Source organism: Strix aluco, chromosome 4, assembly GCF_031877795.1.
Source record: "Strix aluco isolate bStrAlu1 chromosome 4, bStrAlu1.hap1, whole genome shotgun sequence".
Classification (NCBI taxonomy): Eukaryota; Metazoa; Chordata; class Aves; order Strigiformes; family Strigidae; genus Strix; species Strix aluco.
Genome location: NC_133934.1, coordinates 29,365,890 through 29,391,025, shown reverse-complemented (window position 1 = coordinate 29,391,025; position 25,136 = coordinate 29,365,890). Strand labels below are relative to the sequence as shown.

The following is a 25,136-nucleotide window of genomic DNA, read 5'->3' as shown; positions in this document are numbered from 1 at the left end:
CCTTCTTGATTAATGTCAACACAATTTATGACATTTGATCATTTAGATTCTGCTAGCTGTATTCCAGGATGTTTGAGTATTCCTTTAGTAATCAAGATTAAAAAATGCTGCAGATTTAATTCTTTTGATATTGCTGGGGGTTCTGCTGAGCTAAAATTTGACTTCCTGGCAGTTTAAGTCTTGAATTCATAAATAGAATTTTAAATTTATACACAGTAATGTTCTCATAATGATGTATTGACAAAAGATCTGTGTCGCTGAAGTGGATTCTGTACTGCAAGAGTCAAGAATTATGTGGTTTTTCAGATTGGTCAATCTCAAGCTGTAGGTACAAGGATAACGTGGTAACCACAAAGTTTATTCTCCAGTATATTTCTGAGTTTACTTATGGTAGAGATGCTCTTGACTTAAGGGGATGTATTGAGTTTGAGAATAACCAACAAATCTCGTGGTCACTATTTATCCTTGTACATGCTGGCAGGAGAATTTTGAGAAGGAGAAAGGAGTTTACACTATTTCATTATGTGACTAAGGTGTAGCCTCCATGGAATTCTGCATGCTGGCCTGGCATCCCTAGGGGCAAAGAGAATAATCACTAAGGATTTAGAGAAGAGGTGTGAATATGAGTAAAGGATTGGAAAACATTCCAGCAGAGAAGGGCTAAAGTCCACAACCTGGGTTTTTTTATAGAGAGGAGGTTAAGGTGGAAGCACAGTTTATATGAGCAGCCAAAGACTTTCTACTCAGCTGCACAAAAATAAAATAAGACACAACACCTGAAAGCTGAAGCTAGGTTAAGATTCAAGCTTGACAGCTCTATAAAATGCTTCTTTTTTAAGAGCAGGTTTTTTTAGTGATTGAACTAACCAGGGGGTTATTTATCACTAAGGCACGATGTATTCTCAGTCTCTGGGAGTTTTCAAATCATGCATGTATTCTCTCTCATCTTTCTGTCCTATTCCCCTCCCCCCCGCAAAAAGAAAAAGAAGATATGCTCACTGAAACAGGATTTAATACTAGGTCATTCTCTTGTTTGGCTTATAAAGGAAAGGCAGAGCTGATGATCACAGTAACTCTTTCAGAGTTTTTAATCTCTTTACCTTTGAATCAATTGTCTCAATTGTCCCCCCTGCCAAATATTTTTTGTTGCCACCTGTTCTTAACTCCTTAGAACACTAATTGCTATGCATCTTTTAGGATAATTTTATTCTCCTAGACATTAACATATGAAATATTGCTCTAATATATAATATTCATTTCTCGAGTGGATCTCTCTCTGTCTTTATAGTCTAGACAGAATGTCACTAGCAATCAGCAGAATTCTTATCAGTTTCTATAAATATGGAAGACTGTATCTGCTAGGAAATTACTGCGGTCGGAGTGACATTACATTGACCAGGGGTAATACTGTTACTGAAGAACAGAAAGTCCTTGTAGTGCTCCAGAAGTAAGTCTGACTCATTTATATTCCATGTGTGCAGGACAAAATCAAAACCTGATGATCTTTCCATGTGTAAATGGCTAACTCACATTTTATTAGATTTATCCTTTGAAATTGGTTTTATACTATTAAATAACAGACAGCATTTATATTAAAAGCCTTGTATTTGAAGTGCCTTAAATGACAGGCATGGAATGATTTCACAGTGCAGGGAGAAGGAGGTTGGAGAAGACTAGCTACAGCTTTTGGATGCTCAAGCTACTCTGGCCAAAAATGTCCAGAGCAGTCCAAAGGGACTAAGGTATATTCTGCCCATGCAGAGTAGAGCTGTATTCAGCACCCACTGTCTCCTCCTGTTAGGAATCCCTATCATACTTTCACATGATCTTTGTGAGAGGAAATCTCACCCATGCAATTGCAGCAAAATCCTAAGACTTTAGTGCCATTTAGACTAGGATTTGGGGAGAAAATTTGACCCAGCTTTCTGAATGTGAGACTTCTGAGTGCATTTCATAAAGTGTGAGGAGGATAATTTCTGAAAATTATTATTATGATAGACATCAAGAGAGTTTGTGGTATTAAATATGCTTGATTGTGATTGTTCATATTAATTTACTGGCTGCTGAACAATGCCTCTGGCAGGGAGCAGAAGAGGGTCCTAGAAGAGTACTAAAGAAATCGAGGACATGACATTCAAAACCAGCATTGTCCTTCACTATTTTCTTCAATCTGAGTTCTGACTGTAGTATTTTAGTTGAGAGAAAAATGTGGTGGTGTTAATGTTAATGACTTAATAATAATTGCATGGGGAATATATGTGTGAATAACAAATGGTAACTTGCTTCATATTTTGAAGAAGAATGAAGGTAAGATCATATGTGGATCCCTATATCTTGGCAAAACATGTTTAAGATGGGGGTAATGTAAATATGGACAAGTTTTTCTACCTCCGTTTTCACTTCCATTTCATTGTCATTACATTAAAATGTATGTCACAAAAATAGAGAAGAAATATAAATACACCAAATGGTAGATGGCTTCTACCAACAAAACAGTATATTTGAACACTGAATTTAGTAAGTAGTGAATTTTTCCTGGGGAATTGTCTCTATGTTTGTCTATGTTGTACTCAAAGATAAATTTTGGGGAGTCATGGTACACTTCACAGTGTAACACTATAATGTGTGATGAAGGGGAAAAGCAAACGTATTTAACTGTAAGCACTCTGCTGAAAAATTGCAAGGTTCATAAATTATATTTTTTTAAAACTTTTTTATTCTATTTTTATGTCATGTGCCTAACATGACTGACATTCTTTGTTCTTTATTAAAGCTTTAGTTTGGTTTCAATTAATTTTTCATTAATAGTTTTCACAAATATTGTTAAGAAGGAGACCTGGAAAATGGTGATACCCAAGAAAGTTCTTTGATCATGTGGAATTAGTTTCACAGGTTCAGGGCTATTTATTTCTCTGTGCTGTAACTTTTATTTACATGTTTTTTTTGAATCTAAACAAAATCAAGCACTCCACACATCCAGTTACAGTTAAAACATGAGTAGATTTTTCCAGTAATGGTATGAGCTAGTAGTGATCCTCTAGTTCATGTTTGTAAAATACTCACTTCTGAAATAACACTTCTTGGAAACAACGTATCTACTTAGTAATTTACTGCCGATATGCTGCTGTAGTTCAAGGTCCAGGCAAACAGAGGTTCTGCTTCAAATGCAGTTTGTGAGTTTATACCTCAACTATTTGCGTGTGGGGACATCAGGGCTGTCACCTGAATTTGAGCTTGGATTAAATGAAAACTAATATTATGATCTATACAAGGCAATCAAACCATCTGTTTTGATGTCAGGATAACACATGGTTTTTATGGCTTCCTATCAAACCAGAATGTCAGATGTGCAGGACATTAGTATGGCAAAGTATTTAAGCTGGTAGCACAGTGAAGTGCTTTATTAGTTGATGGAAATAAATAGTGAAATAAAACAAGAGAAAACACTTTTCTAAAGTGTACCTTGGGTCATTCTTAATTTCCTCTAGCTGACTAACAGGAATTCTACTGTCAAAGCATTTTGACAGAGTTTTACAAGTATTCCTCTTGAAATCAGAAAGTCTGGTTAGCAGGACTTTGAAGAGACAATAATGCAGTGTTTTCCCTGCGCCCTCTTGAAGTTTCATACAGCCGTTGGGTCCTTCTAATCTTTTTAGACTGGTTTGCTCTCAGATTATGGAACCAGGAAAACTGTTTGTGATCAATACTTAACAGCATCTCTGCCTTTCATTGTGATCTGCATTAGATTCTGTGTCAGCACTGCCAGAAAGAATTACATATTTCTACACTGTTTCATGGAGGTTCCATGCTGTCATAGAATTTGCTTTTGAAAGACCAAAGGTCTGTGTGGTATTCTTTTAAAGGGAACTCTACAGACTTCAGGATTAGCAAAAAGTTTATATATTACTAGTAAATGTATTTCAAGAGTAGTGGTGTATGGGCTAAGTAGCTAATGCCTAAACTATTACTTATAGATATGTGTAGCATAATATAGATTATTATTTAAAAAGCACTGAAGTGTTATGAAGTGTTATATATTTTATACCCATTTATCAAGTGTGCACTGTGACAATTTTATTTCGATTTCTTTGTTAGTAACTGTTCTTGGTACCTTTTAAAATTTATATTGCAAGTGAAAAATATTTTGGGTGTTTCAGGATTATTAAGGAAGAAGAAAACAGTTGATTTGATATTGCATGCAGGTGTTTCAAAATTGTGCTTCTCTGCCTCCAGGTTGTAGAGAAAGGGGTCTTTGGGAGTGTCCTTTGAAGAAGCTGTGCATCAAACACACTATGATTTGTGATGGTTTCCCGGACTGCCCTGACATGATGGATGAAAAGAACTGCTGTAAGGGCTTATGCAGTTTGTTAGTCCTGTGAAGGGCTGATTACATTTTTGGGATCTTGGGGTACAAAATAAATGAAAGTAAAAAAGTTTTCTATAGACAGAAAGGCTTAGTCATTCCCTCAGTTTCCTTTTCAGTTTTTCTATGGCACTGATTTATCTCTTTCCTCATCTTATGTCCTCTGTTGTTCACATCCTTGGATCCTTGCTGTCTCCTTGGTCACTCTGGTCCTCTTTCTTTTTTTCTCTTTCTCCCTTCTTCTTTTGTCTTCATGCTTCTTTTTTTTTATTCCTTGTAGCTTCTTGACTCCTTTTCTCAACTTTTCTCAACTTCATTCCATATAGGTATAGCTAGTCACTGCTCTTTTTTTGTTGATTTCCACTTGATTTTCCTTCTGATCCGTTCCTCAGTAAATTTCACATGCCTCCCTGCTTTGATTTCTCTTCTGCTTGACATTTCTTAGATTCTGTCTCCCCACTTGGCTCCACAGACTTCTTCTACAATCCAACTGCGATAAGTGTTGGAGATACGAAACTTAGTATGGTACACTGATACGGGCGTACTGTCCATGGGGAGTGTAAGTTGGCTCAAAGTGCTGACAGTGTGCAGTAGGCCCCCTGGTCCCCTGCAGGAGCTGCCCTGTGTTCTGTCCACTGTGAGCTGACTTAGTGGGATGGGAAGAGGTGAAAGACCTGTGAACGGCAGCTGCTTTGCAGGCTCCCACCCTATATGCAAAGCTAGGAGTGGGTACCATGAGATGTTAGCTTCACTTTTATGAATATATTAGTGGTACTCTGAATTCTCTTCTTTTGAGAAAACATGGTGTGTGGGCATGTCCCCAAGACAAGGAACTAGAAAAGACATACTGGGTAACACTCAGCCTGCACAAGAAAGAAGAGATGCTTGGTAAACTAGGTTGAAAGCTGAAATTTTAGTTCTCTGGGCAATCCTGATGTTTTAACATTTTTGCTGGGACTGTAGGATATAATTTTACAATTTAAAAAAAGTTGCTCCTGAGTCTCTAGAGTTTTGTTGGCAGGGACAGGATGGTAGACACATTTTATGTGCTATGTGGAGCATATGAATACATTTGCCAAAATGATTGGCGATCTGCCTATATCACTAGATCTAACTTTGTTTCTTTTTGCGAAGAGGCAGCTCACAAAATGTTTTCTAATCTGCTTTTCATTGTGAAGATTATACCATTTGACTTCCAAGCCATCTGTGTACTGTAATCTTAAAAAAGGAAGCCACCTTCTATTAAAGTGATTTGCTCATGATCACACATTAAGATCATGGCAGAGAAAAGATTTTCCAAGGACTTAGGTTAAGCTAGTCTATAATTAGACTATATTTCCTCTCTGTTTTGTGTCAGCGCTTGAATATTCCAAAATGGCAGCAAAGTTTCCCCAGCTGAGGGCTTCCAGCTTTTGAAATATGCTCTCTGGAAGGCAGAGTTTGAGAGCTTTTTCTGGTTTTGCATGCTTTATTTCAGAGCCAGAAATATCACTTATGTCAGAGTAGGCAGCACTGCCTGCTCTATCTGTATGGTTTTCAATATGGAGTATATTTTTTGCACTGGTTTTGCAAATAAATGCTTGGTTTGTATGGCAGTATAAATGCTATACAACAGACAGACGTAGACACAACTGAATGCAACTTCCTTCCAGGCATTCTCGCCCTCTGCCCTACCCCAGGTTTCAAAGTTCCCTAATGATGGCATTTATAGAAGCTGGAAGAGAAGTGTGTTAGTGAGGAGGATATTGTAATGCTACACACCTGCCTTTTGGGAGGGGGTTTGTTATGGTTGGGAGAAAGCTGAAAGTCATTTGCAAATGGAAGCTCTTGTGGTTCCTACACTGGACAGAGATTCAGGAAATCCCTATCTAATGCTGCCAGCTGGCAGCCAACTGTGAGCTGGAGCATGTCTATCTGTCTATCAGCCCCCTGTCTCTAAAGTAGAGATAAAAATAATTCCATGATTTTAAATAGCAAAGCAGAATCAAAAAGTGAATATAGAATTGGTGTGGATGAAAGCAAATACATATGCATTACAGTAAAATAATTTTTTTCAAAGAACATGAAGAAACAGATTTAGAGCAGTCTCCTAAAAAGCATGAAACATAATATTTTCACTTAAAGCTTATGAGAGGCTTAGACAGGTTTCATATGACAAGACAACAAATGATGCTAAGTAATCACAGATCTTACCATTTCCAGACACCCTTCCTTCCCTTTGAGTTGTGATGCCCTCTGCCACTGTGTGGCAGCAAGTGCCTTCTGCCTCAGTGATGTCCATTCTGAATTTTGTTGCAAATCTGTCTTACTTTCATAGAATCACAGAATGGTTTGGGTTGGAAGGAACCTTTAACATCATCTAGTTCCAACCCCCCTGCCATGGGCAGGGACACCTTCCACTAGACCAGGCTGCTCAAAGCCCCGTCCAGCCTGGCCTTGAACACTTCCAGGGAGGGGGCAGCCACAATCTCTCTGGGCAACCTGTTCCAGTGTCTCACCACCCTCACAGTGAAGAATTTCTTCCTAATATCTAATCTAAATCTACCTCTTTCAGTTTAAAGCCATTACCCCTTGTCCTATCACTATACTCCCTGACAAAGAGTCCCTCCCCATCTTTCCTGTAGGCCCCCTTTAAGTATTGGAAGGCTGCTATAAGGTCTCCCCAGAGCCTTCTCTTCTCCAGGCTGAACAACCCCAACTCTCTCAGCCTGTCCTCATAAGTAGCTCCATGTCCTTCTTATGTTGGGGGCCCCAGAGCTGAACACAGTACTGCAGGTGGGGTCTTGTGAGAGCGGAATACAGGAGGAGAATTATCTCCCTCAACCTGCTGTCACACTTCTTTTTATGCAGCCCAGGATACGGTTGGCTTTCTGGGCTGCTGGTGCACATTGCTGGCTCATGTTGAGCTTCTCATCATCCATCACCTCCAAGTCCTTCTCCTCAGGGCTGCTCTCACTCCATTCTCTGCCCAGCCTGTGTTTGTGCTTGGGATTGCCCTGACCCATGGGCAGGACCTTGCATTTGGCCATGTTGAACTTCATGAGGTTCACACGGGCCCACCTCTCAAGCCCTGCCCAGGTCCCTCTGGATGACATCCCTTCCCACAGCTTGGTGTCGTTGGTAAACTTGCTGAGGGTGCACTCAATCCCACTTTCTTGCTTCTTAAATCTGATCTGTGCCTACCTTCACCCTCATTCTCATTTTTTCAGTATCAATGTGATCCCATTGACCATTTCTTTCTCAGAGTGAACCATGTTTTTGTCCTCACAGCATTCTGTGGAGAGAGTGAACTTGAATGTGCCAACCATGAATGTGTTCCACGTGAGCGCTGGTGTGATGGGCGAGCAGACTGCAGTGACAGCTCAGATGAATGGGACTGTGGTAAGTTTCTGCCCTGGTGTACTCTGCCTGGAAGTGATGTTAGTAATCACTGGATTTAGAATACAATTGCAGTGGTGGAGAGATGCTCCTTTTATTACCAAAGGGAGGCTGGGTTGAGGTTAGGAAAGCATGCAAGAAAGTGGGCAAAAAGAAGGAAAGGCTCAGTGTGAAGTGTCACAGTGCAAAGAAATAAGAGAAGTGACATGGCGGGGAACTTCTAAAATGTGTAGATGGTGTGTAAAATCTGGAAAGTGGTGTGGATAGAAGAGAGAGTAGGAAGACGTTCAGATGTAGCATTCATTTGGGCAAAACTTCTAAGCCCTGATTCTGTACTTGTGAAAATCAGTGTGAAATTCCCACTGACTGCAATGGTGCAGGTTCAGAGCTTATGAGAAGATTAGTCCTACTGGGTCCCCTTTGCACTGGCTGAAGACCTGCAGAATGATGTAACCTGCTATTGCTACCTATATTCAGATTAGGCCTCATGCTTTTATGTGTTGTTAAAGTAGAACTCTCCAAGTATTATTCTTTAAATAAAAATTAAGGTGGATTTCAAAAAAATTGCACTGAAAGGAAGCAGGTTGGAAAGTGGTAGTATGTTCTCTGAGGTTCCACTGAGTTAACATGTATTTCTGTACATGACAGGACTTTATATTACTGTTTTCAGAAGCTTTGTATGTAATTTTAAATATAGAAAAAAGGTGTACCGTGGCTTATAGACTATTTTGTATTCATATTGAAGTAGATTGTATATATATTTTAAAACATTTAACATTGTATGAACATTAATAAACAACAGCATTTAATAAAACCTATGCAACAGAGAAGAAAAGAACTGTTCTAGAAATGCATATTTGAACAGGAGTAATTGTGGAATAATACTTACCTTTCTCATGGGGAGAGAAGCAAAAGTGCCTTCAGCATATAGGAAAAATGAGTAATGACTAGCTATGTTAAGATTAGTACTATTAAAGTAAAAGTCAGAGGAACAGTTTAACTAAAACTAGTATGTATTTGGGGAAGAAATGCGCACAACCCAACATCTTTTAAGGGATCCTAGAAAGGGAGGGTGTAAATTTCCATTTTGGGCTATTTTGAGAAGTTTTTTTGTATGTGATAAAAGCAGTTCACGCACTTTTGTACGTGGATTAAGAGAGATGATCTTTCATGATCTTTCTTGTAAACAGTAGTTGTTTTTTCTTTCTCTAATTACACCCGCATATTGTTATGACAGAAACAGTGCATATTAACGAGAGTCAAATGATGGTATCAGTCTTATGTCAAGCAGCATTCATCCCACAAATTAGTGATTTCAGTTGGACTGTCTGTGGGGTAAAATGTCATTTAACAAGATTAGGTCTATCAGAAACCCATGTGAACCTGTGCTCGTGAGTGAAGAGTATTCGGGTTTATTCTAATCCTCAAGATGCCTTTGTTGTTCAGTGTCTTGTGCTGTTCAATGTTAGCAAGGTTCTGATAGCCATGGTTGCCTTGGTTTTAAATTACATAGCTGTTGAGTGTGTAAAATCAGCAAAAGTGCCAGCATCTTGGAAAAATCTTTTGAATGTAGTTACATGTATGCCATTTATAAAACTAACTATGTGAAATAATACTGAAGTTGTACTTCTTTTTCTTTGCAGTTACCCTGTCCAGAAACATGAATTCCTTGATGTTCCTGACCATTCACAGGTCAGCTGCTGATAACCATGTTTGTGCTGATGAATGGCACGAAAATTTAAGTCAGCTGGCCTGCAATCAGATGGGTTTAGGGTAAGGTCAGTAGTTTGTAGCATTGATGAATTTCTTAGGACAGTTGGAGTGCTGAAGTTAGATTGCAATGTTAGCCCTAGTGTGGAAATGATTCCTAGAGAAAAGAGGAAATGAAATTTTTGAACTATGGCAGGAAAAATAGCTCACTAAAATCTAGGCGTTTTCACCATTTTATTAAACGTTACATGATTGTTATTAAAAGAGTCTGTTGAAAAGATAATGATGTTTTGCCAAACCTCAGTATTTGAACTTGCAGTTATTGCTGAGGCTTAGAATTGTTTGGCAATGTGATACTCTATGTCTTCCTAAAGAATTAAAGCAGACTTGTCTTACAAAACACAGGAAAATTTCTCTGCATTCATTTGCATTTTGCAGCAAGTACTGTGAGCTAGGCAAGCAGATACATTTAACTTGGGTATCTCTGAACAATGAATTGTTAAAGATAGAGCTTTCTGGGTGGAACTCAGAAAAAAATGTTTCTTATTGGACGCACACTAAAGTAATAGCTGCTTTATGGAATAGTTGATGCAAAATATAACTGTTGAATAAAAACCAAGTTCATCTGCTCTGATATGCAAAGCTGTCTTCTACTAGGAAAAGACAAATCTGATGGTATAGAGGGTATCTTTTGTCAGTGTCTGAGCCCCAAACTGGATTAAGAGGTGCCTTTTCTGTCTGCCTTTTACCACTATGTATACTGACATGCAATCTTGTTCTTTGTACCTTTCTCAAAAAATGCAGGACAAAGATCCTGCGTTACAGTGTCTGCACTTAACCTACTCTGTATTGCTTTGCACTGCATGGATGCTTTACATCCCTTCTAACAGATGCCCTGTATCCAAGACCATCTGTGCTGAATGGACTGCCTGCCATTCTAACACACAATAATTCTGTACTCCTCTAGCTAGTTTAGTATATCTAAATAACATTGACATTATCTTTATGCTTTAACTTTATATAACATTCTAATAAGCTTAAACTCCTTTGATAACTTCAAGAATAGTTACTGCTTTTACAACTACTTTGTTGTCTAAGAACAAACCGACGGTCTTAACATTAAGAATGTTTTTCTTCTTAATATTTCAGTCTCATAGTCTGAACATAAAATTTGCTTAACTTTCCTATGATGCTTGCTGCTGGGAAAATGAAAAAGGTATTAAATTATCACAAGACCTCCAATTCCTTCCTTTTTTCAAAGGTGCACCTAGGCTGAAATCAGCATGAGTAGAAACTTAGACCTTCCTGCTTCTTCACTGAGGCTTGCTAACAGATGTTATCAATCCTATCACTTACAAGAAATGTATGAGACATAAATAATTCTTAAATCTCACAAATCCATTTTCTAACAGGGGAAGATATTCTACAAATCAGTGTTTCTACAATTCTTTTTTGTAGTGACAGGTGATTGTGTGAAGGGCAGTGAGAAATTTCAGTTCAAATCTGAAGTCTGTATCTTCTGTCTGACTCTAATACTTCCTAGTTGTCTGACTTCTAATTCTTCCTGGCAGTACTTCAGAAAACCAAAGTAGTGTTTGTCTTTCCTTTCTTAATTCTGATTTTGTCATCACCTGAAGCTTGATTTTCTTAGGTATTCTCCAAGTTTTTGTGAAGTGGCACTGCCAAAAATACAGTAAATTAGTTTTGAGGATCTGTAAGAAAAACAAAGATTACAATACATTCACCAGAACTAATTTCAAAAAGGAGTAATATGAGTTAATATAATTAATTAATTATTTTGTTAACATTGCACAGGGTTCAGTGAAAATGTGACAGAGAGTAACATTTTCTATATGGTGAAGTGGAAGATGGAATGACAAATTGGAATCTGATGCCACTGTGAAATCTGATCTAAAGTCATAAACTTCATCTGTTGGCCATTATGTCCTGCATACATTATTTATTTGACTTACAATAACAAGAAAGTCTGAATGTGAGGCTGATAACATTGGTGTATTTAATAAGCTATTTCCAGTCACTATTGAGGGTACAGGTAAATTAGACTCATAGAGCTCAAATAGTGATGAAAAAAATTCCTTTGTATCCTTTTTTTTTTTTTTTTAAAAAAAAACCCACACCAAAAAAAATGTATTTTAAACAGTGCTTTTCTTCAAAGTATTCCCAATGGGAAATACTTCATTTTACTCCTTCAGAAAATTAAAGCTGTGAATATAGAAATTCTGTCCATATTATAGCACACTGCAGAAACCCCCAGTTTTGTGGCTATGCAGATTTCTTTAATAATGACTTATGATGATACTGGATTTTGATTTAATCGTTCTCTTGTTTATTCTTAGAGAAAAATAGTGCATGAGATATCAAAGTTGAGTCTTCTTAATACTTTAGACCAGGAATTACAGTGGATGGTAGCATATGGTATTTTTATTTTCTGTAAAGCTCTGCAAGCTATTTTTCATAACTGTGTCTGGTGCTTTCCCAAATGACAACTCCCAATTGCTATATAATATGGTAATATTTAAAATACGAAAGCAATGTCTTTCAAACAGCTTGTAGATATTGTTAATTCTTCAGCCTAAATTAATCTGAGAAAAAAAAGATAATTAAATGACAGCGGTTAAAGTTAGGTTAATTTAACTGATAGTGGTAACACATTTTACAGAATATCAGTCTGTGTATTTGGGAGGTATAAGCACTGTGTCTGAAGCAACATTAAAGGTAATTATATTCTGCCTATTGCACAAAATTTGAGCTGTTTTCCTGGCTCTTGGCCAATTCTAATTCCACAGATGATGTGTTTCTCCAGTTTTTCACAGCACAACACATGCAATGTATTGTGTGATGCATGATGCAACATCACTGAAAACTCTGCAAGTTCCCAGTATTGTCTGAAAGGCTTTGGACTAATGGTGGCTGTTGTTCAAGTTGCGCAACCTGTGTTCATAGCAGTTACTACGTTTTCCTCTAGTGCAAAAAGAATGTTAGCCACAAAGTAAGTTTCTGTTTATAATGCTAGGAGCCTAATGGGAACTGTTTGTTCAAGTCTTAGGTTTCATAGTTTACAGCCAGAGGGTAACTATCAGATCATCTGATAGGACTGTCTGTTCATCTCAGGACAATTAATTTTGTCCAGAGACCTCCAAGTCCCAAATTTAAATACAGTAAAGCATGTCTCTGGCAATTAGGTTTCCTGCTAAAACAGGTAGAGAATGGAACAGCAATGACCATCAGTGCCTCAGATCAAGGATTAGCTATGTCTTGGTATGTGCTGCAGAGGCTATGCTGCTGAAGATGGGCATACTGTGCACGTTCAGAACATTATGTTAGAAGACTGTAGATTTGTCTTGATGTTTGGTTGAAACCGACCATATTCATAGACTCTGAAGTCCACATTTTTTGTTGATGAAATGGTGATCATAAAACCATGGTCTGCTCAGATCTGAAATTTGACAAAACCAGAAGTTAGTGGAGTTGTTCTGTTGCTCTATGGCAATGTAGTGGAATAGTTTTTCTTTCTTGTGCTGGATGAGGTAACAAATGCAATAATGATAAACTTCAGCAGCTTGTACCCAGAAGCGTACAGGGGAATTTTAGCTGATCTGCTTGTTCTGTCTAGCAGTATCAGCATAAAATCACAGCTGTTTACCGAGTTACTTGTTTATAAAAATCTACAGTAAGCTCTGCCACCTTCTGCTGCTGCTGCTGCTCCCTTTCTTGGAGGCTGCGCCACTGGTGATCCACTGAGACAGGTAGCTCCTTTTTCTTCTTTCCTCTGCCATAGCATCTACTCTGTGTATGTTTGTGGAAGGGAAAGGCCAATCTCTTATTGCTGCCTGGCCTTTTGTCTTTCCAAACACTTTCTCACTCTCTCTCTTTGGTACAATGTTCTTTAATAATATGTGCCAACTGAGCAGTCAAGTTGCTGGACCAATAATCTTTTGTTGTCACATGAAGATGCTTCCTAACCATTTCTGTAACAGAAATAGCAGAAGTTTAGTTTAATGTCTTACTTGCTTAAAAACATCACAGAAACAAAAAATTGAATACTTCTGTCCTACCCACACCAGACAGGAAACAAATGCTGTTCCAGCTCTGAAATAGGCCTAATTTGTTTTATATTAGTGCCCATACACACATTATTCATTACCTTCTGGCATAACACAAGGCTTCCTTTTTCAAGCCTGCTGTCACATGCGGCTTAAAACAATGGAATTATAGAAGCTGAACAGAGGCGTGTTACTGTTGCTTTGAAGGGAGAAAGAATCCAGTTTATGGTTTACACTTTATTCTAAATTTGCAGATTAATGTATTTGAGAGATTTCACGATGGAATAGGGAGAATGAGGTATTAGAACCATTGCTGTACAGAAGTATCCTAAAGTCTGTTACTTTTAATGGTGAATAGAATATTAACTTCATAACCTAAAATTAGTTCCTGCCTTCTATTTCGTCTTTTCATTATGATTTAGTATGCAAGTCATAATGTTCCTAATGTTTCATGCTTTGACTGTTGTGCATGGTAATCAGCAGGCTAGAATGCTTTGAAAATTATTTCTTTAATATTTCCATTGTGCACTTATATAATGAAATTACCCTAAATGTTACTTTTCCCCATTGCGAGTATGTTTATAATGTAGAAGACAGACTAGGTTTTATTTTTTTTTTTTAAATTCTGAAAATCCCTCTTAAACACACATAAGGGAATCCATGGCTTGAAATTAAATGTATTAAAAGAATATTCTAATTTTTAAATTGAAAGTTGAAAAATTAGTAAAATCTAAGTTAGAATTTCCCACTCAGGTAGACATAAGTGCTACTGCAAATTAAAATGTCTTGCCTTTCTGATTTTATGAGTGACTGATTTTGTAGAATCATTGAATAACTTTTTTTTTTTAAATGGTCTTATATTAAACTACTTAGATTAAAGAAATTAGATATGTTAGAATTATATGCGCCGTTTGATGTTCATTATATCTAGCAGACATCTTTCTGTGAAGCACCAAGACAAACTTGGCTGAGGCACAAGCTGTACAGTGACCTGGAAGTGGAATTCTAGAGACAGTGGAACTACAGTTCAAACTTACAAGAACTTGTATAGAACAATAGCATAAGTATCTGGAGAAAGAAACAGAAAAGCCAGGGATATTAAACAAAAAAAGGAAAGCAAACAAACAAAAACCCTAAAACAAAACCACAAAGAAATCTCAGCAAGACATACTATGTTTCTAAGATGGCAAAACTTAAGAATTACGGCTAGAGTAAGAAGATAATAGGTTATATGCTGATCCCCAAAGGAACTAGTTTTGCTGAAATTAATCCAAGAACATTTAAGGTTTATGGCTATGGCAGATCTCCATTATGGCTGCCAATAATGGTAGCCAGTAGTTTTGAGAAGTTGTGGAGAATGGCTACATAAGGCTAAAAACTGTTAGGTATGCCATCTTTCACTAAAAAGGGAAAAAAAGGAAGATTCAGAGATTTACAAACTAGTTGTCTAGCTTCAATTATCAACAAATAATTACAGAAGTGTAAGGTCTTAATGACAGAATATATTTATCAATAACAAATCATGTCAGATTCCCTTAATTTATTCCTTGAAAAGGCAGAGACACTGTGGATAGGGAATAAACAGTAGATGTGATAGATTTTTAACTTTCTCACTATATGAAATGAGTTTTAAATAAGTAAGGAGATATGGACAAAGATGAAATGGTACAAGACTGTTGATGATTTATTGTCAAACCATAAAGATGTATCTGTGGGGGGCTAGACACATCCCAGTGTGTCTGGGGTGATACTTAGTGTTGTCATGAGTCATTCAGATGATGGAGTGGAGAGCACACTTAATAATTTCTCATTCAGTATCAGGCTGGGAGGGTCTGAAAGCATTTTGGAGGACAGAATTGGAATGCAAAAATTTTTTGACAGACTGGAAAAATGGCCTGAATTAACCAGGAGCATTTATGTGTAATCCTCTGGTGTTAGATTTTGACTAGGTGGGCAGACTAGGTCAGCCGGAATGACCAGAGACCTAGAAAGCATGGTCTGTGAAGAAGGTTGAAAACTCTGGGCAGTCAGTCAGGGGAAGGGAGGTATAGGAGCCTTCAGATATGTGAAAGAAGCGTATCTGCTGCAAAGAAGCAAGGAATAAACTGTTCTCCATTTGCAGTGGAAATAAGACAGAAGTAATGATCTTAAATGACAGGTAGGAAGGAAGATTTAGACCAAACATTAGAAACAAATTGCTAACTAAGTCCTGGAATATATTGACTGGAAATGCTGAGGATTCTCCATCATGAGAGATTTTTACATACAGAGCAGACAAAAACCTGTCAGAATGTAATACAGTTGACCTTATTTTGGATTAGGGGAATGGATCAGATGGCCTCACAAGATTTCTCTTGGCTGAATTTTCAGATAGTTAACTGTTTTGGTTTACTGTTTAGTGAAAGAAAGCCTTGTGAAAGGATTTTTCGCAAAGGTCCTAATCCCATTTCATTCTTGAAAACAGTGCAGAGGACCGAATGAAAACGTAGGTGAAAGACATACTTTTACCACTAAGATTGGTATTTCTATCACTTCAAATGTAGAGGGAAAAAAAATCATAAAACATTGCTGCTTGTTGTGCATCTATTGTAAATTTACTTAACTATGGCACTTCTGATACGGTCTTGGAGAAGTCTGTAGCCTGAGACTACAGGCACCCTAAAGTGTATTAGTTGAGTGCTGTGTTTGAGCAGTTTGAGCTCAGAAGCTGTAGCATAGTTCCTTTGGATATGAAGATTTACTGCAGATATTTAATGAGACACATGAGACTGTTAAATTTTTGTGGTCTATTCAGTAAAAGATTCTTAGAACCCCGTGGGTTTTAAAGTGATATTTCAGTACTCAAACGCTTCCATCCAAATAGCACCACGAGATGTTGTAAAGTCATGTGGATTCAGGTAGGATTTGTAAGTTATCTTTAAAGCCTGGCGGAGGATCTGGTCCAAAGGTCACCACTCAAAAGGCGTGCATTATTGTTACCATGGTATGAATGTCTTATGTATGCAGATATTGCTAACAAACTTACTTAAGTCATGTAGGTATTTCAGTGATGCTCTTATGTGTGAAAAAACTGTTCTAGTAACTGTTAGCCTTTTTAAAGATTAAGCTCTTCAGCATAGGTACTGGTTGCTACAGTGTATTTGTACTGTGGGTCAGAATCATGAAGTCCCCATTGTAACAGACATCTAGAGAACATCTAGTCCCTCTCTCACTTGACCAAAATGAGATCAGCTCACCCACTGCTCTGTTTAGCCAAGTTTTGAAAACCTTGATGGACTGAGATTCCACAGTCTTTCTGTTAGAGGGCTGCTCCACCTTCCTAGTGAAAAAGTATTTCCTTTTCATCCGCTATGAATCTCCAAAGCTGCAACTCTAGGTCATTTCCCCTTGTTTTACCATGCAGCACTATTGAGAAAAGTTTGATTTTGTCACCTTTTAACACCTTTTCAAGTAGTTGCAGGTTGCTATTGAATTGTTTCTTAGCTTCCTCTTCACAAGAGTAAAGTCCAATTCCCTCAACCTCTCCTGTACATCAGTGCCATAAGCCCCTAGAAAATTTGAAAGGCATCTGCATGACCCTCTCCAGTTTCTGAATATGCTCTTAAACTGAGGCAACTCAAAACTGCGCATTGTGTTCCAGGTATATATGGTTTCAGTCAACAAATACGGTTTCAATTTTGCTTATTGTTGCAGTACAGGCAATAATTAAAAGCATTAGTCTAAAATCAACACCAAGTTTCTGAAAAAAAGCTGTTCTGTTATATGTAAACCAGAGAGGGGGAAAAAAAAAAAAAAAACTACAAAGAAGTGAAAGAGCCTCCTGAAAGTGTTTCATAAAAACAGTTCTTTATTTGGCTTGCCTGAAAACTTGGAAGATATTACATATGGCCACACACATGACTTTTGTGCAGATTGACTTAATTTAGGTCAACTTTGGCAGGTCACTAAAATAAAAAATCAGCAAAAGAGCTAATTTCAAACTCAAATATGTAGATTGATGTCTCAAAGTAATTAGCAGCTATAGCTTTGTTGCTGGAGTCTGTAAGAAACTCAGTAAAGCAAAAGATTCTTAAGAAGTTATACAGCAGGAGTTGACGCAGTGCTCTCTATTGAAAGCTCCTTCTTCCCTTTTCTTTAGAGTGTGTCCACAGAAGAAATTGTGTGCTACGGCTCCAAGAGGGGCTGAGCAGAATCTGCTGCCTGCTGTGTTTCTGGAGCACAGAATGGGTGTAGCTGAAATGAATCCCCATTGCTCTACCTCCCTCCTTTTCTCTGAGTGCTTTACAGTCCCTGGTGTTATGTCTGCATAGCAGCCCCTCCCTGGATACTGAAAGTCTCAGACCCAGAATCCCACACCAGCCCAGGTCCTTACTCTTCCTCTAACATTTTTCGCTGGTGTTCTCTCATTCTCTGGCAATTCCCGGTATGCTCTGGTCTCTACACAAATAGTAACCACTGTCTCCAGCTTTCTTCAGCTAGAAATGAGGCTCTTAGGTCCCCTTTATTCTATTTAAAATTAAAATAGATGCAAGGAGACAAGTGGTGGCCCTTGGCTATCTGAAAGAAAACCTTGTATAAACAACATCAAGGGGGAACGCTCTGTAGACATTTATAGAAGGCATTCTAAAGACATAAATTAGGACATACTGGTTTTGAGTGTATTATACCAAGCTGTGACCACCAAGGAAAAAAAAACATAGCCATAATTTTACTAAGTATAACACCTTGTATTAATAATTATAAAATTTCATACAGGCTTAAGTGTCTTGTGGGTTGTTGCCCTGGTTTAGAAGTACATATCTCCTTAATGATGATTATAGCATCACAAGCTGTTATTCAGAACTGCAGGTTTCAGTAAAATAATCTGGTATTTGGGATAATATAGATTGGGATCTATCAAATGGCATGATATTTGCACCTTTTTGCACATTCTTGAGTTACATATTTTATAGACCAGACACTGATTCCAACTACATAAAATATCACTGTACACAGTTATGAAACGGTGAACATAATTGTTCACAGAAGATCATAAGGCAGAATGTCATCTTAAGAAAAAAAAGTTTGTGTACGTTTGGTGGGAAAAAGAGTGAGAAATAGGCAAATGATGGAAATGGAGAGTTTTATGTGTTTGCTATAAGCAGGCACTGAGGAAGAAAGCTCTTTTTGCAGCAAACAACTTTCTTCAAGTGAGGAGAAAATACTGTCTTTAAAAATGCTTGTTATTATCTGCCTGCACATTCTGGGTAGTAGATCATGGAATGATACGTGCTTAATGTGCCCAGAGAAGATTATGAAAAATAAGTCATGTAACAGGCGGGATCCAGGGCTGTGACCTCAGAGCCTAGTTAATTCTGCCAGCCCTGTTGAAAACATTTCCATATGATTGCACTGACAATTTTACCATAAAACAGAATTCTTTGATTGTTGTTAATTTATGCAATGAAGTGGGTAAAGGATGCTGCATTTTTTGTAAATAGTTAAAAAGAAATAGAGTTAATACTGAAAATTCCACTTAAAGACAAACTAATAACGTGGCTGGCATTCCTAGGTACTGCCATCAAAGATTAGGTTCAGAGGAAAGTTTTAGGACACATCACAGTTTTTCTGAACTTTTCTCATTCTCTTTTCCATGAACTAGGATTTAGAATTCAGTCTTTGACCAGTGTTCAGGAGAGCAGTCCTTGAAAATCCTTGTCATTGACAGGGATTGATGGCTACTCATGAGTGGTTCTGTGCTGGAAAGTTGGATAACTTGTAAAGCCATTTAAAAAATAAACTCTTTTTTCCATTTAGCAATTGAGATTTACTAAAACCGCAATTTCTTCGGTGGCTTGAGTCTATCAGGCAATCACTAAACTGAGGAGGTGGATATATGAAAATATTTCCTGGTGAATCATTCCAACTTACTTTCATATTCTTGTTAATTTGCTGCAGAAGGACAGGTTTGACATCATCGCCCATGATTTGTTCTGTTTAGCAAAGCAGACAGCTTGGTCTTAGAGATACTGTCAAGTAGTATTAACAACACCCAGACTGCTCTTTACTGTTAAATTTTAATGGATTTCTAAAGATAGGAATGTAAGAAAATATTTTTTCTTTTACCTCTTCTACGTATGAAGATGTATTTTTGGAGGCAAGAAACTGTGGAAACAGTATGTCAGTGTATACACTACAACAAATGCTACCAGAAGGCTCTTGCTGTTCCCAATTCCAATTCTGGTTCTTGTCAGAAAATACAGCATAAGTGGCAGTAGTTTGTTAGCTGGCCTGGCTTCTTGGGGTGATTTCATTCCCCTAACTATGATTCTGCCACATGTAGCTTTGACATAACATTCAGCTACATATCTTTGGAGTAAACGGGAGCCAAGCATTAGGGCCTCTTCACCTTCATAACTGTAACATAGCAATCTACAGGAAGGTCTATGAATGTCTTTCATTTGTTTCAGAGGACCATCCAAAACAGAAATTGTAATAGAGAATGAGGAAATGCAGCATCAAAAATGGCTGAATCTGCACTCAGACTGGAAGAATAAAAATGTGTCCACGTTACACGCACTTCTAGTGAATGGGTAAGTAACAGGTAAATGAGATTTATTTCACTGCTGTGAGTAGTCACTTATTAATGGAGGATGACAAACTCTCTTTGGCAAGCTCTTTTCTCCCAGGGTATCTGTGTATAAATCCCAGCACATACTCAAGCGAGTTGTTAAGATACAGTCTATAATGATTTTAGTGTCTACTACAACTGTAGTCTTTTTTCAGTCCACCTGTGAATTCTCAGGGGCCCATTCTGCCAGACTAATGGCATATGACTGACATAGAGGTGGTGCCCTTGAAGCAGCTGGACCAGACAGCTTCATTAAATCCCTGCTGACCGGGAAAGTCCAATAAGTACTCTGTAGCAAAACCTGCAGCAACATCTTACCATCCTCTGCAGTCCATGTAGCTTGGATTCATACATTTGGAGCAACCACAGCTTCTTCAGCAGAAGCTATATCCAGTTACAGTAGGTTTCCCTAGCAGCTCTGGCCTCAGATGGTGGTATATTCCTTTTAATTAAGTTGACTGAACAGGTAGTCGCTAATGAGAAGCCAGGATCTCATGGTTGAGACATTCAAAGTGTGACTTTGACCTTAAGTCAATGAACTGAAACATCCAGGACAAATCTGGGGGAGCCACCTAACCCCCAGCTGCAACTGCATTCTTCAGAAAGCAGATTCACTGTTTCCCTGTTCTCTTTCAAATACCTAGGAGATTTCATAACATACTTCCTCCATAGAAAATCCTTCTGTTTCACAAAGAAAGACTGTCTTGTCTAAGTGCAGAGGTACAACGTGTAAAGACACAAATCTGAGGAATACACCTACTTTTCTTTTGCATGGCTCCATTATTTTCTGTAGTAAAACTTTTCTGTAATGGCAGAATACTAAAAAGATTGTGTCTGCAAGTACCAACTTTTGCTTTCTTACATCTGAGTTTTGTACTAGTTCTGTTTTACATGAGTATTTTCACCATTCATTTAAGTTCATTTTTATGTCTTCGTCTAGAAGAAGAGCCATTACAGGATGGTGCCTGATACTTGAAAGTTTTCTTTTTAACTCCTTTCTTTTCCTTTCTCACTGTCTCTTTCCACTAGCTTAATGGTATTTGAATGCTTTTCTGCAGAATAATACAAGAATAAACACCTTGGGTTGTGACCAGATGCAAAGGCAGGTCCACAATCATATTCTGTCCAGTCACTGAAGTGCAATACAGACATTTCAAGGTACTTTGCCATGTTTGAAAGTGGTCTGCTAGGAAGAATGTGTGAAGGGATGGATTTGGAGCCTCTGAGTTACAAGATCTAGGAGCAAAAGATCCAGTTTTGCCCAAAGTACAAGTTAAAGGAGAGAAAACACCAGTAATGAGGATTATTGATAAAACTATTACAGAGATGAAAGTAGTATGTAGGAACAGATCAGTCTCCCTGAATCCAGAAAATGGGTAAACAAGAAATGGGAGGCTAAGGCCTTGCATGAAGAGTGAGGCTGTTTTTATTTTGGCTGCATCAGGCATCCTCTCTGGGTGTCTCTCATTGGCTGTGCATGTGCTGCGGATCAGGTGCACCCCATACTGATCTCCCAGTCATCCCACCAGAGGACCTGCAGGCCTGCCTCACTTACCACGTGCCTAGCTTGCTTTCTAGTACAAAGCAAATTGCACAGGGGACAATACGCGTTTGGTCTCCTCCCAACATGAGGCCAAGACAAGCCCGGGAGTTGTGAAGTGCTCCTGAGCCCTGCAGTCTAGGTGTGTTCATCTGGATCAACTTCAGCATCTAAAACATCTGTGCTGTGGAGTATGTTTTATGTTTAAAGGAGCTGTCAGGCTCCTGGACTACTGAGAACTTGGGCAAGAACTAACAAATGCACCCCGACTTTCATAAAGAGGGGATGGCACTGTGCAGGCTATGCAAATATAAAAGCTTGAAGTTATCTTTTTTGGAGCTGGCTGTTTGATAAGTTGAAGAAACGAGTGTGAAACATAGGTGTGACTAGTCTCAGTTATATATATATCTTTTTTAATGGAGCACAAATCCCCCTCAAAATTGCTCATGGAATTTTCTTTCCTGAAATTTGTCATCTGTCTCTAGAAACAGAATTTTATGGTCTATGTTTTCAGGAACAGAAAGGAGACTGATTTTTCACAGTATATGAATGGGTCATATGCAGCGTAAGGGACAGAAGTCTCATCAAATCACAGATTCAAGCTAATCTGGTGAGCTTGCTGGCACTCTAGTGTTGTGCCCACATTAGTATCTATGACTTAAAATCAAATGCCTCTTTTTAGGTGGTTGCAATTTTAAAGATACTGCCTACCTACTGATATTACAACCTTCAAAGAATTATCTGTAGCACAGCTAATCTGTGTAGCCAGTCTAAGTCAGCTCTGCATCTGCCTCAGAAAAGCACATACATGGTAGGAATGAAAAAGTGGTGGAAATAAAAAGGCAGCCAGCTAGTTGAGCAGCAATGCTCACTGTTTTAACAAGGATCTCTCTTCCTTTGACAAAGAATCACTTATTTCCTCTCTCAGCTGAAAATTTTTAACAGAAATGATCGGGTTTTGTTGTTTTAATACTTGCTTTTGCGAGCTTCCTGGGTTTTTTCAAAATATCCAGACTTCTAGGGCATGAAAGATCATCTGTTATCAAAGGTATTTCAAAGTAAATTCTATCCTTCTGCTGTAAGGAAGAGGAGAATAGCAATCTCTGTGCTTTCAGGTGCCATAAATTAAGACTTGACAGACTGTACATCCCATCTGACCTCGGAGCTGGATCAGTGCCCAGAGAGCAAGGTAGTCTGCAAAATATGTAGCACCCACTCATGAAATGCACTGTAAAGCTGAACTAATACTTCGAATTATCTCCAGGCAGACTCTGGAAACCATGGATGATCTGGCATAAGAAACTCCTTGTGTTTCTTTTTACAGTTTGGGGGAATTTTTAATAGCTGTTTACAACAACAAGTACAATACCTGTGCTGATCTGCAAATTACCAAAAATTACATCAATTAATTGAGATTTCCATCATGTTCTTGTTTCAATATTTAGACAGATGTGTCGAAGCAGAAGCAAAGTGGCTCTCTTTTGCACTAAAGAAGGTAAGAGAGAAGTGCATATAAAACAAAGATGTTTTTCAATATGTGTTAAACTACTTTAACAAATGCAGACGTTTAGTGCGGATTCATTCTGAAGTTTGACTGGACTTATGCAACATCCAGTTTTGCACTGTTTTTTCTTTCCCTACTCAGTTGCATCAGCTTTGCTTATTTTTTGACGACGAGGCTGTGTATTGCAGTAGCCCAGTCCTGCTCCCACAAAATGAATTCTGTCAGCAGTCAGGTTTCAAAAATTAATTTGATAAAACTTCATGCTGAAAATATCCTTAGGTTAGCAGGCTATCTGCCTGGGAGTTAAAGCTGTGAACTGTTTAGTTGTGAAGCTCAAGGGGACAGAAGAACCTGAAGTAGAAAGCTGCAGACCAAGTTTGTAGACACAGCAGATTGTGCAAGTTTAAGTGGTTTGAAAATGCAGAAATTCTTCATCTTCAATGAAATCCCATTCTGTAGACAAGGAGAGCTTTGCTGAAGAACACCGAAATTATGAATGAGCTTGACACAGGGAAAATTAATCACAAAGCATGAACTAAATTTGGGAAACTAATCAAAACATTTACTACTCTTATCAGAAAAAAAAAACGCAGCTCATAGGAGCCTGTCAAAGGTGTTTGCTTCTGACATATGTTGCTTTAAGTACACTTAAAACCCCTTGCCCTCTGAAGTTAAGTGAGCACAACAAGAATTAAAAGTTACAAATAACCACTGCTCCAATTTATTTCTTCACTGAATTCCCATGGATATATGCAATGGCAGCATATCCTCCCTTGGGAGGCTGACTGCAGAAACTGATGGTGTTCTTTTGTTCTCTAAATCAAACTGAATATAAATAGTATAAATAATAACTTTGCCATCTTACAAATCCAGAATATAAAGTGAAACAAAAGTGAAGGGCTATTTCAGAAAAGTAACTGTCTGGCAGATGGGAGTCTTGTATTATTTCCAGTGGAAGTAGCTTATAAAGTAGAATGGACAGAGTACTGGCATGTCTTCAGATCTTCAAATATTCTCCCACAGGCCAAACAAGCCTGATGCTGTGTAGCTGAGTAAACAGTGTGACATCCACCTCACACCTGGCTTAAGTTATTGCTGAGCAGATTTTCCAGAAGCAGTTCTTATGGATAGTACAAAGTAGCCCAAACACGTTGCTAGCTGAGAGAAAGGCAAGGACAGAAACCCAGGAAACCTTCCCAAGGGCAGCCTGTAAGTCCTGAGAGAAAGGAAGTCAGGATCCCAAACTAGCGTGGTTAGTATTTCAGGCTGAGCTGGTCAAAATTAATACCAGGAGAGCAAATCCTCTGATATAAAGGAAGGATGAAAATGGCTTAATGTGTTTGGTACTATTGTGTGGTTGTTGATGACTTAATTTACTGTATCATTCAGTGTAATTTCATAACTCTTTATATCATTCTGTGCCCATTTTCTTGCAGAAGGTCTTGTATGTGCTACCTTTGTGGTAACAATTAACTCCCTTCTGCATCTGTTCCTCACTAGACTGTGGTCGTCGCCCAGCTGCTCGCATGAACAAGAGGATCCTTGGTGGTCGGACCAGTCGCCCAGGCCGATGGCCATGGCAGTGCTCCCTGCAGAGTGAGCCAAGTGGACACATATGTGGCTGTGTTTTGATTGCAAAAAGATGGGTCTTGACAGTAGCACACTGCTTTGAAGGGTGAGAGGGCTCAGACAGTTTTACTGCTCATATAAACGTGCACATGTGAATTACCAAGTCCTCCCTCCTCTACCAAACGCACAGGTGACGACCTTTGCAGAATGGTAAATTACAGAGGCCTAGTTTTAAGAGACTAAAAAAGAAAGTAAATGGTATAAACTGACATCAGCTTAGGTTTTCACATGCTTTATTACTCATTGCTGGCATCTGTACTGATGAAAGTTAAATGAAGATGTCGGCGGAAACAGGACAAGGAAAAAGACCAGAACACTAATCCTACACCTCTCATACA

The 25,136-nt window shown here is 38.3% G+C and overlaps 1 protein-coding gene across 7 annotated transcripts in view; it reads left to right on the top strand.

Annotated features, from left to right (window-relative positions):
* CORIN (corin, serine peptidase) overlaps positions 1-25,136 on the top strand; it is a 174,111-nt gene that overhangs the window by 143,040 nt on the left and 5,935 nt on the right. For 3 of the 7 annotated variants that reach the window (XM_074822462.1, XM_074822460.1, XM_074822461.1), the window contains 6 exons: positions 4,234-4,347; positions 7,634-7,744; positions 9,385-9,514; positions 19,965-20,087; positions 23,111-23,160; positions 24,670-24,844. In XM_074822462.1, the coding sequence (XP_074678563.1) occupies positions 4,234-4,347; positions 7,634-7,744; positions 9,385-9,514; positions 19,965-20,087; positions 23,111-23,160; positions 24,670-24,844 (703 nt within the window). Of the gene's footprint in view, positions 1-4,233; positions 4,348-7,633; positions 7,745-9,384; positions 9,515-19,964; positions 20,088-22,780; positions 22,855-23,110; positions 23,161-24,669; positions 24,845-25,136 lie in introns of those variants that run through there. The other 4 variants (XM_074822464.1, XM_074822463.1, XR_012623065.1 and 1 more) reach the window with 3 other exon arrangements.